Source organism: Parus major, chromosome 4A (genome assembly GCF_001522545.3).
Source record: "Parus major isolate Abel chromosome 4A, Parus_major1.1, whole genome shotgun sequence".
Lineage (NCBI taxonomy): Eukaryota > Metazoa > Chordata > Aves > Passeriformes > Paridae > Parus > Parus major.
The window spans coordinates 10,044,171-10,060,639 of NC_031772.1; the positions used below are offsets into that span (position 1 = coordinate 10,044,171).

General features: G+C 38.4%; 1 protein-coding gene and 1 long non-coding RNA gene across 4 annotated transcripts in view; one reads left to right on the plus strand and one right to left on the minus strand.

The window, feature by feature from the left end:
* THOC2 (THO complex 2) overlaps positions 1–8,991 on the minus strand; it is a 50,030-nt gene extending 41,039 nt beyond the window's left edge. For all 3 annotated transcript variants that reach the window (XM_015626393.3, XM_015626391.3, XM_033514101.1), the window contains exons 1-4: positions 8,813–8,991; positions 3,054–3,109; positions 1,797–1,888; positions 589–640 (exon numbers count right to left, since the gene is read on the minus strand). In XM_015626393.3, coding sequence (XP_015481879.1) covers positions 589–640; positions 1,797–1,888; positions 3,054–3,109; positions 8,813–8,874 — 262 coding nt within the window. In that variant the 5' untranslated portion in view covers positions 8,875–8,991. The remainder of the gene's footprint in view (positions 1–588; positions 641–1,796; positions 1,889–3,053; positions 3,110–8,812) is intronic.
* A 101-nt stretch (positions 8,992–9,092) lies between these two features.
* On the plus strand, positions 9,093–15,619 carry LOC117244358. The gene is made up of 3 exons (XR_004497283.1): positions 9,093–9,469; positions 12,960–13,013; positions 14,948–15,619. It is a non-coding gene; the product is annotated as an uncharacterized LOC117244358 (long non-coding RNA).
* Positions 15,620–16,469: the final 850 nt, after the last annotated feature.

Genomic DNA, 16,469 nt, shown 5'->3' on the forward strand with positions numbered 1-16,469 from the left:
AGCTGGAAGACATGAGAGCAACAGCTTTAGATCAATATTACAACATAAAAATCCAGAAGTTATCACCAGAATAAGACATGCACATCTTTAAAGCCTGTTCAGCTGGCAGATACGTGACTCAATGCCATTTGCCTTTAGATTTCTGGACAATTAGCATAAGCTCCATTTCACTAACAGTGACTGTACAGACAATAATGTTTACAGAACACATTCTGAGGAGAAAGTATCTACCTACCAGGAAGTCAACTTTTATTTAAAATATTTAAGAATGATAACAGCACTAAGTCACTGATTCCATTAGCTAACATCCAACATTCTTACAAGCTAGCTCCTTTAACTATTCTTGGCAGATCAACTTCCACTGCCTTTAATAGGCAAACTTCTGGAAACTATAACAGAACAAAGCAGAATGAAAAGACATTAACAAGTGAGGTACAGATACACTGAGGAAGAATCAACACATGTTTTGTAAAGAGAAATCATGCTTTACAGATTCAATGAATTTTCTTGAAGTAGTAAGCAAGCAGACACAAAACATGAATTTCTCCAAATCTATTGCAAGGCTGAAAGGAAGGGAACCCAACTTACCTAATATGCAAAATACATCAGCTAGGATAGAAGGCATGTCTTCTCGGAATTCCTAAGAAGAAACAAGATTTCATTTAATGAACATAAAAATTCCATTATGCATTGCTTAGAAAATTTTTGCATTATATAAAACAATGCATCATCATAAAGTTCAGATTAATTAGTAATGCACGCTATTTATGTTACTAATAATTCATATTAATAATGAAGATGCTTAATTACTGACTAATATCTAAGTGCTGTACTAATTATTTATACATAGTGAAATCACGTAACCTTGAAATATAATTAATTTTAATGTAATTAATGAAATATAATTAAGTGTATTTGTGACCAAGGACAAAACCCCCTGGTTAGTCCTTCCACCTCTATAGCCCATGGCTTTTTAGCCCTGAGTGAGGAGCAGGAGCCCAGAAAGTGACCTGCAGCTTCTCAGGCACCAAACAGATGATAATTCTCTACAAGACCCAACATTTCACACAACACTCCAACAGCAAGGTGCCCTACAGCCATGCCTTCCCTCAACACCAATGCTCAAGTTCAAAAAACCTAAAAAGGTTACTCTAGAATATCACAACACATTTTTCCTTAATGTTCCATACACGTCAAAACAGCAACTTACCAAAAATAAGAAATCATTTCTGAAAGATTTCTTAATGTATTTTGCCTAGTTTTCTTTTTAAGGAACAGCAATATTTGGTAAGCTTGGAAGTTTAGAGGAAATTACTCTTTTCCCTATTTTCTCTACTTATTCAAAGTGTTTTAAGAAAAACCTTTTTCAAACAAAAAATAAGTCTAATGCATTATTTCAAGAACTTGGACATCCCAACAGTAAAATGGCAGGTACACTGTCACACTGTTAAAAACAGTAGGTGGCATCACAGATGTGCTGTATCAGGAAGTGACATTTATTTCTAGTATATATTAACAACTTATTTATTAACAACTTCAGTCTTCATGTGCCCTCAAAAAGTGACTTAATTTTTGATTTATGCTGAAACACCTTTTCCTCACCATGAAAAGCAGAGGGAAAAAATGAAACCCTGTTAGTCTACATATGTATCAAGTATACACAAATGAAGAATTTTATAAGAATGACTGTTTAGACACGTCAAAGAAAAATCCCTTGAATATTCTCCTCCTTGGATTTCGTTTGGGCTTTTGTAAGAAAGATTTTATTAAGTATGCAATTACAAATATATACTTACTATGACATCACCAAGAACATTAGAAGCCTGATCATGCTTTAAGTTTCCTCTAACAACGTGATAAGCAAGCTCATACAAAGCCTGCTGAATATCTGTTGAAAGACAAGAGATGACAGAAAACATATCAGCTAATCCTTTAACTGTAAAAGCAATGTTTACAGTAATACTGCAGACTTCAGACAACAGACAAGTAAAGGGGATATGCTTCCCTTAACAATAAAGGGGATTACTTTGTTATTGCTGACAGATTAAAACTGATCATCAATATCTAAGATTTCACACAAGCATAAAGTGAGTGATGATCCACTTTCTCTGGACAGTTCATGCAATTATAGTAAAATAGGAAGAAAAATTACCATCCTGCATATAGTAACTTGAGTCTTGACAGTTGGCTTAACAAAGACACCTTTACCTTCTAATTCACATAAATAGCATATTATACATACATAGAAAACATTACAGAACTTTCCTAGTCATGTCTCATAGATATGCTCTCAAAAACCATTTCTCTAGAAGAAAATAAAATTTAATTGGAAGAAAAAATGCTTGATGAGGATTATTTTTTATTTCATTTTTTAAAGGAAAGTCCCCTATAACTCAAGAACGCAATCTTACAAATGCTTGTAATAAGCTGAAGTACTGAACAGAGGTATTCCACTTGAGAAAAACCTTGCAATGTAAACATGGTGGTTGTAAAACCAGCTCTCAGAAACCCCTAAGGGTCTTAAACAATACACAAAAATGTTGTGTTTTTACTACATGAAAAATAATGAAATGCTTTCACCCTGCACTTTTACCACATGGATTGCTCAATAAACTATATTCAATAACAAGTTATATTGATCTTAATGCCTTAAATCATGTAGCCAGTAATGTGGTGACTACAGACCACTGTGGGTAAATTAAAATAATTTATTATTTAAATAGATAGGATGATTTCACACTTTCACAAATTAGGGTTCATATGTTTAACTTTTAAAATAAAACCTAGCTGTATGTTGAGTTTGCAAAAGGGAATTCCATTTTCTACAGCACAGATCAAATACTGGACGATGCTGCCACGACCCACAACAAAGAAAGCTCGGCATGTCTGAAAGCAATCCTTGTAGTGGATGTTAGTATTTGTAGTATTCAGCTTTAGCACACACTAATGGTCACCACACATGAATGTTCCAAGCATGCAAAGGTACCACAATAAACTGTTTCCAGGCTTGTTTTTTATGTAACTAAAAACAACAAATAAACCATGTGACTTACCTCTGAAACCCACATCATGGTTTTTGTTTTCACTGAGAGCACGACACAACTGCACACTAAAATAGAACAAATTTATTTTTTTTTAAAATCATTAGATATTAGCATATAAATGTTTTGGGGTTCTTTTTTGGTTGATGCTCTGGCTAAGAGCTTTAGATTTGGGCAGTTTAAATGGATGACAACATTTTAATTTTTCCAAAGTAAACCTTTATTCAGAGAAGTTAGAACAGCAAAGAAACACAAGATTCCCAATAGATCTCATATACATATAAATATTCTTCCTAATATTATGCCTCCTTGAGAAAAGTGAGAACACGAGGCAATGCAGAAGCATGGAAGTCCTAGCAATAATCTACTGTCATTATCCAATGACAATAGTAGTTTTCAAACTACTGATTATAAAAAACTTTTACAATTAAATTATGTGCGTGATTTCCTCATGCAATGTTTTCCCAAGAGTAAGACAGAATTTTTCTTTATTCTAGTCCCTAAAAAAATCCAGTATAGGAAGCAAAAACCTGTCATGTTTGCATTGTCACTGGTTGCTCCCAGGGTTCCCTCAACCAAACAGCCATATGCAAAAAGTACTCTAAGTACTGTGCAGACTGTTACATGAGATAGAATAGTTCCCTGTGCTAGAAAATAAATGCTTAAAGGCTTCTTCACTACTCTGGCAGCTTAGAAATGGACAAGCTTCCAAGATATAAGGATCTTCCCTCTTCTCTACCACTACTGTCACCCCAGCATAAGGTTTCAAAAGAAGTTTCATATTTAAAAGTGACAGTATTTAAAAAGGGCAGTGATTTATCGTAACAGACATCATATTTTAAGACCTTTTGTCACATTTGCACATTTTCAACCAAAAGTTCACATATTTTTCAAAGTATCTTTCATGTGCAGAAACTGAAGAGGGTATCAGAGCTATGTCTCATTCCTATATAAGATGGCAAGACTACACTTTGCTGTGGGAGCCATTTTAAGATGTCTCAAGGCAGATATATACAATTATTGCAGAGACTTATCACAAAAAATAACAGTAAAAAATAGTTCTGTAGCAATCCATTATTCATCCTATTTGCATCCTATATAGATTACCACTTCTCTAGCAGGTCTAAATGGCTGTTCTAGCAATCAAAGGATTATAATTAGCAAATGTAAGGTATACACACCCTTTAGATAACTGGAAACTAGGGAGTTTCACACATAACAATCAGCAGAAGCATAGAACCTCAGCAAAAAGCAAAGACATGGCTAAGATGTCCTAAACTCTATTGAAGAGAATGCAATATATTTGGAAATAACTAGAACAGACAGCAAAACAGGGGAATAGGTATATTATTTTTCATTAATAAGTAAGCTTTTTTTTTAGAATAATTTTTTCCTCCAGCTGTCCCTAAAGAGTATATCAATTCAAAAAATATCAATTTTCTTTAATTTTAATTACTCTTTCATAAAGAAGGTACCCTAAAACCACTCAATTCTAAGTTCTGCATGCAAATAACAGTAAAGTGAAACATCAGATTAAAAAAAATTACCTGAAATACATACTTTGGCCCCTATGTCCTAAGATGGTATCCTCAACCAGGTTACAAGAGCAATAACCCTGTCTACTTGGACTGATGAGCACTTTTAAGTATATCTTAATACAAAATCGAGAGTTTCAACCCCTTCCTATTCCCTTTCCAGCAATCCTCCAACATCACATTAAAGATGCAAATCTGATCAATAGATAAAACTCTTAAGATGAATCTGCAAAACAACATGCTTCATATTTGCAATTAGAACCCCCCAGAATTATTAAATTTGAGGAAAAAAAAAAGTAGGCAAGAATATTTCTTTTTATGATTCTACTCTTTTCTAGAGACATTCTCTCAAAGGAAGACCACCTTTCCTGTAGGTGCTGCCAGGCAGTACAGCTGCAGTGATTTAAAGGCTTGCTGCTGCAGAAATGGGACACATTCACAAACACTTCCTCCCTTTTCAGCGGAACAGTTTTAGTCCTCCCATCAGTTACATCAGTGCAGCTGATAAACCTGGCAGAAAACTGGTCAAAACCCAAGTCTTCAGCCACCTCTGCAAGTTGAAGCACTTACCAGGAGGCCACAGAGGCATCCTGGTGACTGAAGACAAGGCAGAAACACTCCTTTCCAGTAACAACAAACTGAGAGATTAGTTCATCTAGTCTCAACTAACTGCATGAAATTAAAATCAAAACAGTTGCACCTTCACAAGACACAATCTGTTAAGTGTTCACCTGACTTATTACTCTGATCTGGTAGCTCATTTCTGCAAGCTTAGGATGGAGAACTTCCCTGCTCTACTAACACCTACATCTCTTCATCTTAACGTAGAACTGTGTAATGTGTATAGAATACAACTAAAAAATAGGTTAACATAGAAAGCAAAAATATTTTTTAAAAAACACACCGAAACACCTTTGAAAACCACAGTTTCAAAATTAAATTTATTTTGAACTATGATGGGATAGATTTGCTTAAAATACAAATTCTGAAGCAGTGTGAACAAGTTTGCATGGCAGAGGCAGCACTGGAAATGAGGCCTCCCAATTCATACACCATGTCCTATAACCTCCATTTCACTCCTACATGTGGATTAAAGCAGTAATTATCACAAAGTGCATGTACCTACTAGTATTTAAGTATATACATAATTCAACTGATGCAGGTAGTTCTTTTGGTGAGATAAAGTACAATCAATTGCATTTTGCAGTCAGAATGGCACAACTACGACCAAACTCTTTTGCTGATTCTTAACCCTTCCCTTGCATGACCAAGGTTACAGTGTTGAGTTAAAGTAACAAGCTGGAAGTGCCAGAAAGATCAGGTCTCAAAATTTCACATTTGCAGAATATTAGGCTTTAGTTTATATTGAGACTTAACATATTGCATGAACTGCCATGCAGGCACTTATTAAAGCCCTCCATCCATGCTGAAGTTTCCTTCCTGTGTTGACTCTGTCACAAAACAAGGTAAGGTGCCAGTCACTGTGTATTATAAATGTTCATGAGGGCTGCAGTCATAGACCAGCATCTTGCTGCTGAAAACAGAACAGTTTTCCTACAGAGATAGCACACACAAGTAGGTCTACAAAGAGTCCAGCCTGAGCAGCATAAGTAGTCAGCCTCAGATTTCATCTGCACAGCAACATCTGGCAGTAACAAATAAATGTACATAATTAGAGATGGATCTGAACAAAAAAGCAACATGTAAGATGACCACATCCTGACCAATGTAGTTTTGGTGGGTACATACACTTGAAACTACCACATTTATGTATTTTTATTAGATACTATTAAACATCAGTAGTTTGATTAATTGAATTCAAAGTTTGTACTGTTTTGAACAGTATCTTGGAAGCAAATGGTCACCACTGCATTACTCATGTCATATATGTACATTAGAGTACATTATAACTCTAAGAGACACAAAATCCTTACCCTTGATTTCTGGCTAGTACTGTTAAACCATGACAAGTTGATCATATAATTAAAAATATCACACCATTAAAAAAAAAAAAAAAAAACAAAAGCAGTTATCTTAAGTATCCATTATTAATCCCAGTAGAAACTGAATTGCCAAATTAAAACAAACCATTTCCTTCTCTCAATATAGTTTCATATTCCTCCAAAACACAGAAATGTGTTTTTATTTAGGTAACTACTAGCTGCCAAAATACTATCTCAACTTATCTAGCCAAATCATGTAAGCCATTTCATGCTCCAGCATCTTTTTCCATAAGAACTAATCTTTTTCTACTAATTATGAAGGATTTTTGTAGGCATTTAAATGCCTACAAAAATCCTTCTAAATTTTTATAATTCTTCTATTTGCTCATAATGTCAATTTTGTCCTTCTGCAGCACCCTTCCCACTTTTCTAACATCATTATAATGCATTATCTTAACTTTGACCCACAAAGACCAAGAGTGAACTTAGGCCTAGACCTAATTTTTTTTCTTGAGCATACTGATATTCGATAAATAATTCAATAAAAATAAGTAGTGTTATTGCATTAATTCCCTTTTTACTTTAATGTTTAAAAACATTTAATGTGTTTCACTCTGAAATGATAGCATCCTAGCTCTGTTTTCCTCTAGTAATTCAGAAGATAGGAAGTTTTGGAAAAAGAAACAAAAAGTTATGTACTGAAGACTCTCCCAATAAAGCTGGCTTCCTAAAAGTTATCTAAATATTATCAACAGGTATATACTTTAGATTCTAGAAAGTAAGTTCATGTATATCCTTGGATTTATAAAGCTACCACTGTGAAACCTGACAACTGTGATCCAGACACAATTACATTTCTTTTAAACCACCTGGCGTCATCTGCAAACTGCTCTTTAAGTCATGTCTAGAACATCATTTATGTATTCCAAATGAAGTGTGAGTACCACAAATACAGGAATTCAGCTAATCATTTTGTTTTATTGGTCCCACAGCAGATGAACATTTTCTTCCCATCATGTTTAAGAAATACTGCTCTGAGGGGAGAGAAAAATCCTAAAAGGTTTTATCATGGTCAAAAGCTGAGGTAAGTTGCCTCTTACAAAGCTCAGAGTGCTGAGAATCCAGTGAGAACAGTACAGTTGCTATTACACGATCAACTATGAAATGTCTGTCTTCTTGCAAGCTCCACACAATCTCTCCAAACATTCAGCTTGCATATTAACACGATAATGGTTCCAGCACAACTCAAACCAAAAATTACATGACTATAAAGGGGGCACCCTTCACTACAAAATGGTAGCTCTGGAAAGAACAGTGTTTTGTGCAGGGATTCTCTACATTTTTGAATCTCCAACCCACTGCCATTTCCTTCACGCACAAGGAAGATTCATTGCCAAAGCTGCACAACCTTTCAGAAGACGTGAACAAAAGAAAATAATAAAATGAGTGATTATCAAGAAGTGTTTCTCTAAGTGATCCCTTCAACATCCAGATTTAAAAATGCAGGATTTTTTACCTACAAAAAAACCTAAAAGCATATGGAAGAATTACAATAAGAGCATGTAAAAAACAGATAGTTAGTGCAGAGGACACCCCTGTTTAGCGGAGTAACATGAAATGACCAAACTGGTAAATTACTCCCTGAAGAGATGTACTCCTGAATCACAACATGTAGTGAACCTGTCACAAAGATGGCTTAAAACAGGCACAGGCCCAGAATGGAAAGCTCCTGGCACACCTGGATTAATTTAAGAGGTTGCAATCGGACCTCTCCGTGCACAAAGGTTACTTTGTAGAATAAAACAAGCATGACTACGTGATCGTATTTTGCCTGGATCAAAGAATACGGGGCCGGTCGTACCGGAATCGGTAAAAAGGTGGTAACAGGGACTAAGGCCTCTGCCACAAAGGTCAGTATTGCAGAGCCAGCGACACAGGAATGCTTCGGGGTCCGTATTACCACTGGGGGCGGCTGAAGATGAGCCCGACTCCCGACCAATCTGGCCCAGAGCGTGGAAGGGGGCGCTCGGGGGGCCGGGTAAGCTGGGCCCAGCTACGGGGGCCGAGCGTCGGCGGAGGGCGGCAGCACCCGGCCGAACCGGACGGGAGAGCGGCCCAGGCCCTCCTCCCAACCACGGTTTCGACCCTACGCCCAGCAGCAAGGACGCAGCCCCGACCGATGTCCTCTCCGCCGTTCCCTAGCCTCTCCGGGCCAGCGAGGCCCAGGCGCCCCCGCCTCCCTCAAGCGGGCCGCACCGCCCCATCCCTCCGCACGGCCAGGCCCCGCACTCACAACTCATTCTTGCCGCCTTTCTCCCAGTTCTTTATCCACTCGGCTGGGAGCAGCGCCGCCATCTTCCCCGTGTAGCGCCGAGGGCCCGGATGGAACAGCGGCGGCGCCGGGTCAGAGGGGACGGACGAGCCGCGAGAAACCGCGGGATGCGGCCGCGCCGTGCGGAGAGCCGGCGGGGCGGACTGCGCCTGCGCGTGGGGGCGGCGAGGCGGTGCCACGACCGCGCGTGTGCGTTAGAATGGCGGGGCGGGGCGGGGCGCGGTACTTCCCGCGCGTGCGCGTTAAAGCCTCGGCGGTGCGCGTGTTGTGTGCGCGTTAGAGCCCTGCCCTGCGTATTCGAACCGAGCCGAGCCGCGCCCAGCCCATTAGAGCCGTGCCCCGCACATTAGAGCCGTGCCCCGCACATTAGAGCCGTGCCGTGCCGTGCCGTGCCGTGCCGTGCCGTGCCACGCTGCGCACGTTTGAGCCGTGGTGCGGTGTACTGTGGTGCGCGCATTGGAAGCACGGTGCGCGCAGAAGAGCGTGGGGCGGGGTGCCTCGCGTGTCGCGTGTGCGTTGCAGTCGCGGGGCGCCGTGTCCTGCGCGTGTGCGATGGGCGCCGCCAGCCCCGCGTACGGCGGAGGTGCGAGGCGCCTGCTCGCAGAAACGGCGAGAACGGTAAATCGTTTGAATAAATAAACGGTTAAAAAGGATTTGTGTAAAATTTACTGTGGTGCATCTAAATGGTCTTTCAGATACAAGCACTTAGGACAAACAATTTATGGGTGTCATGTTCCGAGTGTCATCCCAAATGCGTGTGCCTATGTTGTTGCATGTCGCTCATCTCCATTAAGTTTCCGCAAGTTGTTTTGTGTTCCTTTCAGTTGCTAATTGGGATATAAGCGTTAAACTACTCCATGTTGTCAGGCAGCGCGTTTTTGGTCTTTCCAGACATTACTCTTTCCTCAAGTCTTTATTTCACCTACGTTCTCAGTCTTGTACGTGCTTCCTCCTCTACTGTAGTGTAAATTGCTTCACAAATTTGATGAAACTATAGAAAATGGGGAATTTGAAATAAAATCAAAAGGTGAGGCCTCAGTGCCCCTGTACCACTGCTGTGCTCTCTGCCTTGTGCTGTGTTCCCTGCACTGAACTGAAACATACAGCTTGCCAGCCCTTGGTGTAACAGCTTTGCACTCACAAAATAGCTCTGATCAGAACATCTACCATTTCATCAAATCTACATAACTCTACCTGAGAGAGGAAGTAGTGTTTATATTATTGTTCACAGCCAGTTCCTGCAAGCTGTGTATTGTGCAGAATGCTGCTGTTCTTGGGCCCAGTGACTAACACTGATCCTTATGGGATCCCTTACAGCCCATAAAACTCTGAACTAACACAGGTAATAGAGGAGGCAAATTCTCTGCTTCTCATATTTTTAATTCAATAAATTAAAGGAAAACATTCCAAGCATAGCATATGGAGTGTGATAGGAGATACACTCAGTTTACAAGTGCCTAATCTATTTATGATAGGTTATTTTTTTAAAAAAAATTAAATATATGTAAACCATATATGTGGATGATAAGAGGCACAGAATTGCTGGCCTAAGGAGTAACATGAGAGGGTGTTATAAGCAAATACAGTAAGTTGATTCAGAAGATAAGCCTAAGAAACACATAAATAAAAAACACGAATCTAGGAAAATATATTAGGTGCAAGGATGTATGTAAGGTCTGAATGTAAAAAATATGAGATTTTGCCGTCATGATGAAGAGGAGGAGACAGTCATGGAGAAATGCAGTAGAATAAAGCCATGAAGTCATTACAGAAACAACAGGTTAAATCACAAATTTACTTGAGGAAACTATACCACTTCTTTCTTGAAGTATATTAGTAACAGACTGAGACAGGCTGAAAATAGAAGACAGTATATGCAATGTAGAAATACACGACAGAAACAATTTTAAAATCTACTCTGAGAAGAGTTTGATTCCACAATATTTCTAGGGTACTATACAAAACATCTATGGTAGAATACATATGACATATAAGCTCTAAAACATAGTCATGCATTTTAATAAAGTAAATTAGGCAAAGCAAAATATTTTTTAGTATGTACCAATTCCTCTTCAGAATAATATATTTTTGACACAGAGTAGTCTTTGTTCCAGGCTATAAAGTGATACTTAGTTTTGATTTATCCTTGCTTTTGTGGTGTACATCTTTATGTAGTGAAATGTCTTGCCCAGTACCACCTGATTTTAGCTGAATTGTGAGGAATTCCTAGGTTAAAAAATAAGACTTATATTTTAGTTCTATAAAACAGCCCTTATAGTTTATTCTTCATCTTTTCATGAGGCTTTTGTGTCCTAGAAAAAGCACCCTGGGCATCCCAAGATTTGTACAAATGAGTCAGAGTACCTTGTTAAAAGCCAGGACGGTTTTGTGTTTCCTTCTGTTATTTCTACAGGTTGACATTTACCTTTCTAAATAATGCAATAAAATAAAATTTTGAAAAGAAGGAAAAATGATGCCTGCAAAGGCAGGATATGTCATAGCATAGTCTTAAGTCACCTACTGTGCTTCCTGCCTGAATAAAGAAGTAGTCTGAAGGCTTTGTCCCAGCTACATTAAAGGAAATGCCTGTGTCACCACTGTGGTAACAGCTGGATAGCAGCGGGAAGTTATTTAACTGAACAGTAAATACAAGGTTTTCAAGGGTGTAGTACATTACCCAGCAAATACATAGCTAGAAAAAAAATATCAGCGGTAATTGGATGTTATAAAAATATATTTATTCCTGGTTTTCTAAATAAATACTACAGACATCCATTTGGAGACCTGGAAATGAGCAAAATCAGAAGAAGTAAAGCATCCAACAGCTCATTTCCTCTGTATTAACCAACTCCATGGAATTCAGGTGGCAGGGCACAGCATTATTATCTGCTCTGAGTGCTTTACTTTTTCTGCACAGATAATTAAGAATGACTTTGGAATAAAATGTCTTTTATTATTTTTGTATCAGGGACTTTTGCATCATGTCCATGTAAAAATTAATTGTTCTAAATTCCCTTTTTTTTTTTTTTGTAACAGTAATTGTTTCATGATTGCTCCTGTTCTTTTTCTCTAGACATTTCCTAGATTCTCACACAGAAGAAATAAAGGTATAAAGGACGCATAATTCCACATTATTCAGAGGATTTTGATTTGGTAAATGCTGTTTAGGCAAGGAAGAATCCTAAACATTAGCTAATTCTGTCTGTTTCCATTGATCTGGACAACTGGAATGAGAAGCATTCTCAGACTGTGATTGTCAAACACAACTTGCAACTTTCGTTTTTTTTCATAGCTAAACTCAATGTCACTGTATCATCCTGAGCTATAAAATGTCCCAGATTTAGCTAAGATCAGTGAATATGGAGGATGACACCATTTTGGAGAGTTTTGCTTGTTTTCAGCTCACAGAAATCAGTCAGAGTTGTTTGCTTTTCTTTACCACTTGCCAACACAGCCAAGAGCCAACTGTAGATTTGGATTCCATTTCCAGGTCCCATTGACCAAATTTCTGGTCAAGGCTTAACTTGTTGGTTGTGTGTATATTCACACAACCTGCTGATGAATAATGAATGGCAGAAAGACTAAATTAAACTTCTGCATAATGCCTGTGAACAAGGGGCTTTGTTAAAAATGGTGCTGGAAGCAATGCCTGAAGTAATGTGATTGGAACAGCAGTTATTTGCTTGACAATATGTTTCACTACTTCAGTGTGTACTTGTCTCCCATCAGAGCATATAGCTCTAAAGAATCCAGTTCGTTTTTTTCTGATTATCATTGACAAGGAAAGACAAAAAGACCCCCCCACACACAATCTCTGTTTCAGCAGCAGCAACTTTGAGCAAAAGAGAAAGCTACAAAAACAGGGAACAGGATAATTACTTCTTTAATCACGGTATCACCAAATGGCAAAATGTTGGTGCAGAAGTGGAGATCTAGTAAGACCATTGCTGCTGGGATTTATTTGAAGAATGAAGAACAGCTGATCTAATGGGCCTTACTACCAGCCTATGCTGGAGCCATTGCATTGACAGTTCCTGCTTGCCTGCTCTGAAGAATGATAGTACAATAAAAAATTAATACATTAATTAAGCAATATTTTGTCTTCCAGTGCATACACCTTCCTTGAAAATGCCATATCAAAGTCAATTATTGGAATTTCAAGGTGAGAGTGTGTAAAGTGTGAAAATATTAAAAAATCTTTGAATTGTGCATATTTTGCAAGCTGAGCAGTGACAATATCACTGGCAGTGTAATTTGGAATATTGTAGTGATTTCGAAGTCCAGTAATCCAGAAAAGCAGAGTACAACTTGTAAGGCTCACAGTTCATCATTCAGTCATTGATCTAGTAGATCTGGATATTCTTCAGGATGGCTCTGTTTCCTTATACCTCTTGGATTACACATATCTCACAGAAAATGGGATGGCTTATTGCACTCTGCTGACAAAATCCCTTTTGAAACTTTAGTCTGTAATAAGCCTGTGGTCACACAGACAAAGGGTTTGTTGTATCAGCTCCCTGTCCAAGTCTGCCCAGTGTTGGGAGAGCCAGGCAGTCCATGCTGATGTCCCAGCAGCTCTGCAACCTATGCTTACAATTTGTCCTTCTGCCCCTCTCCTCTGGCCTGTGTGCAGAGAAGCTCCAGGTGGCTGGAGCCTCTGGAGAGGATTGTCTGGGTGCTAATGATGCAGGAAATGTAGGAAGCCATCATTTGCAAACAGTCACCACTTATCAGTGGGTGGGCAGTACTTGCAGTTTGACAGAGCTATTGGTTGGCTGTTAATGAAGTTAGCAGGCACTTATCCCTTGGCATAGGTGGTTTATTTTGAGGGTTTAACAGTATTAGTGCATTGGTAGTGAGAGAATATGAAGGCTTGAAGGTAAAACCTGAATTTGGTAAATCAGGATCTTACTAACACAGTCCACACCCTTGTTTGGGTTGTGTTACCCAGATACCAGGTATGTTAAAACGAAAGTGTGTCTGGCTAATGATAATCATGTCAGAGAAATTCTAAACCCCTACCTAAACTTGAGGTTTGCAAACTGTTAGGAGTCAAAGAAGCTTTTTCTGGAACTCTCAGTCGGAATGCCTCGTTCTTGATCCCAGCCAGGAAAGCTGTCTGGGGCACCTTGTCCGTTGCTCTCTGTTCTGCTGCTTCATCAAGGTCAGAGGATACTTAATTAAATACACCTGCTTTTGATGTGTGAAGAATATATTTTTTAAGCTTCTACAGCAATGTAAAGCATTTAATAAGCTTACTTTGCTAAGATTTGGATGGTGATATTGAGTTGCCCACATATATAATAACTCTCAGACATTATCAACAGGATGTGGGGATAATTAATGACCGAAGTGATCAGTTAAAGGGACATGTTTGTTACATAGCATTCCTCTTTGTTTCTCTCTGGCTCTTTTCTCCTGTCAGGGCATACATGTGGAAGCATGCAGGAAATAGGCAAGCATTGCCTTGAACTTGCCCTTTTTCTTCTTATTGTATCAGACTTACATAGTACCTGTGTGCCAGCAGTAATATTCCAGCATGAAGGAGTTATGAATAGAAAACCATGTATGTAGTCATATGTCGCATGCTTGCCAAGTCAAAAGTTCCAGCTCTAGATAATTATTTTTTGCATTAATCAGTTTGAACAGAACTAAGATAAATCATTAGTTGCATTTTCCTCTTCATTTGGCATTTATCTTAGCTTATCTGCTCAGGGGATTGTGAAGGAATGTAAACTGTTTGTCTCTGATTTGACATGACACTGAAGTGAACTTAGAAGTAGTTTCAGCAGCAGCATACTAAGTCATCAAAGGAAGATTTGATTTTTACATGTTCAGATGCTAATTTTCCCACAGGGAATTATCATGTATATATGTATTATCAAGTTCAGTGCTGTTGCCATTATTTTATTGTTTTAGTTTTAATCAGAAGGTATTTTATTGCATTGTCTGATGAACAATGGATGTGGAAGTTATAGGAATGTTTGTCCTGCATAAGATTTCATTGCTGAAGCTGAAAAGGCACATCAGGTTTTTTCAGCTTTTCCTGTTTCTGTACTATAATTATGCCTCTATTTTTCTCAAACTTCCCTTCAGACTCCTCCACTGCCTTCATGCAAATGTAACAAGAATGACGTTTATCACCTGCTTGCAACAAAAAGAAAGAAAGAATGTGCTGTAATACTAAATGCTGTGGATAAAGAGAAAGAGTGTCCTACTGCTTTGAAAGAGAGAATTTGATTTGATTTTCTGTGGACCATCATACAAATGCATGGCTTTCCTATCAAATGACTGCATCTCTTCTTCCAATGGTAGTGAAAGCACTAGATATAATTCAAAGGAAAAGGCAGCTTTCCAACATCTGTTAGTTATTAGTTATTCAATTTTATGTTGTCATATTCATGAGAAAATGTTACTTGTTCACCATTTTGTCATTTTTCCATATTTGATTTTCTCCTTTGCTGCACCTCTGAAATCCCAGCTCTGCATTGCATAGTGTTTTTACTCCATTTGTTAATCTAGTACTAATGGTCCAATTGATAAATCAATGAAATGAGTAGGAAATAAATTTCATTAACTTCTTAGAGATTATGTCAACAAACACAGTTTCCCGTATGAACCCACGTGACTCTTGACCCATTGTTGACTAAACAGTTTGTGTCAAAGAACTGTGTACTAAGTCCAGTTTATGTTTATCTGACTCAAACAGGTTGTAACTGACCAAAATTTTTAACACGGTTGTGTAAAGAAAATTTCAAAGAGACTGTACTTTTGGTATGATCTGATTTTTTCAGTTTTATTTTATCTCATAGTTTTTGATGGAAAGGTTTCTGGGATGTTACGTGTGGGTCGTGGGTTGGGAGACAGAAATCGTGACTCAAGTGCTCTCTTGATCATCAGACAAACAGCCTGTTTTATTCTTTGGAACCTACTTACACAGTCGGTTCAAAGCTCCTGTGTCTAGATCACTTATTGGTCAAGGCTTTAGCACTGCCCAGCTCTTTGACCAGTGATGTGCTTGGATATGAACTCAAATAGGAATGGCTGAGAGTCCCCTGTAACTGATCCTGGGACTTTTTCTACTTCTAGGCTGGTTGAGTTTTGGGGTCTGATATGGCTAAATTTATTTGGCAGCTATAAGCTAGCTGCCATGGTGACATTGGGAGGCAATCTAATCCAACCTTCTGCAGGGGTGAGAACTTTTAAACTTTTACCATAGTTCTTGATTTAGACATCTAAACCTGAAAGTGGGTCTTTGCAAAACCACTTTGTGACCTCTGAAAACAATCGGCTTCATTTGGAGCAGTATCAAACCTCAACAGAGCAAGGGCCTTTGTGAAAATCACTGATAATGAATGTATTAATAATGTGGTATGACAAGGACTTAGAAGGTTAAATATTCATGTTCACATTGCAGAGTTAAGGTGCAAATCTCTTATTGTGCCAAAGATTCTTAAATAAATGATCTTGGCTTTGGACTGGTGTAGAATAAGTTTAGATGGATGTGACTCAGTACTGCAGTAGAACTGTTTATTTCTTAAAGGCTCAGCATCACTATTGTGCTGCATCACTAAATATTATGTTATAGATTTCAGGTCATTATTTTCTGAATGAAGAG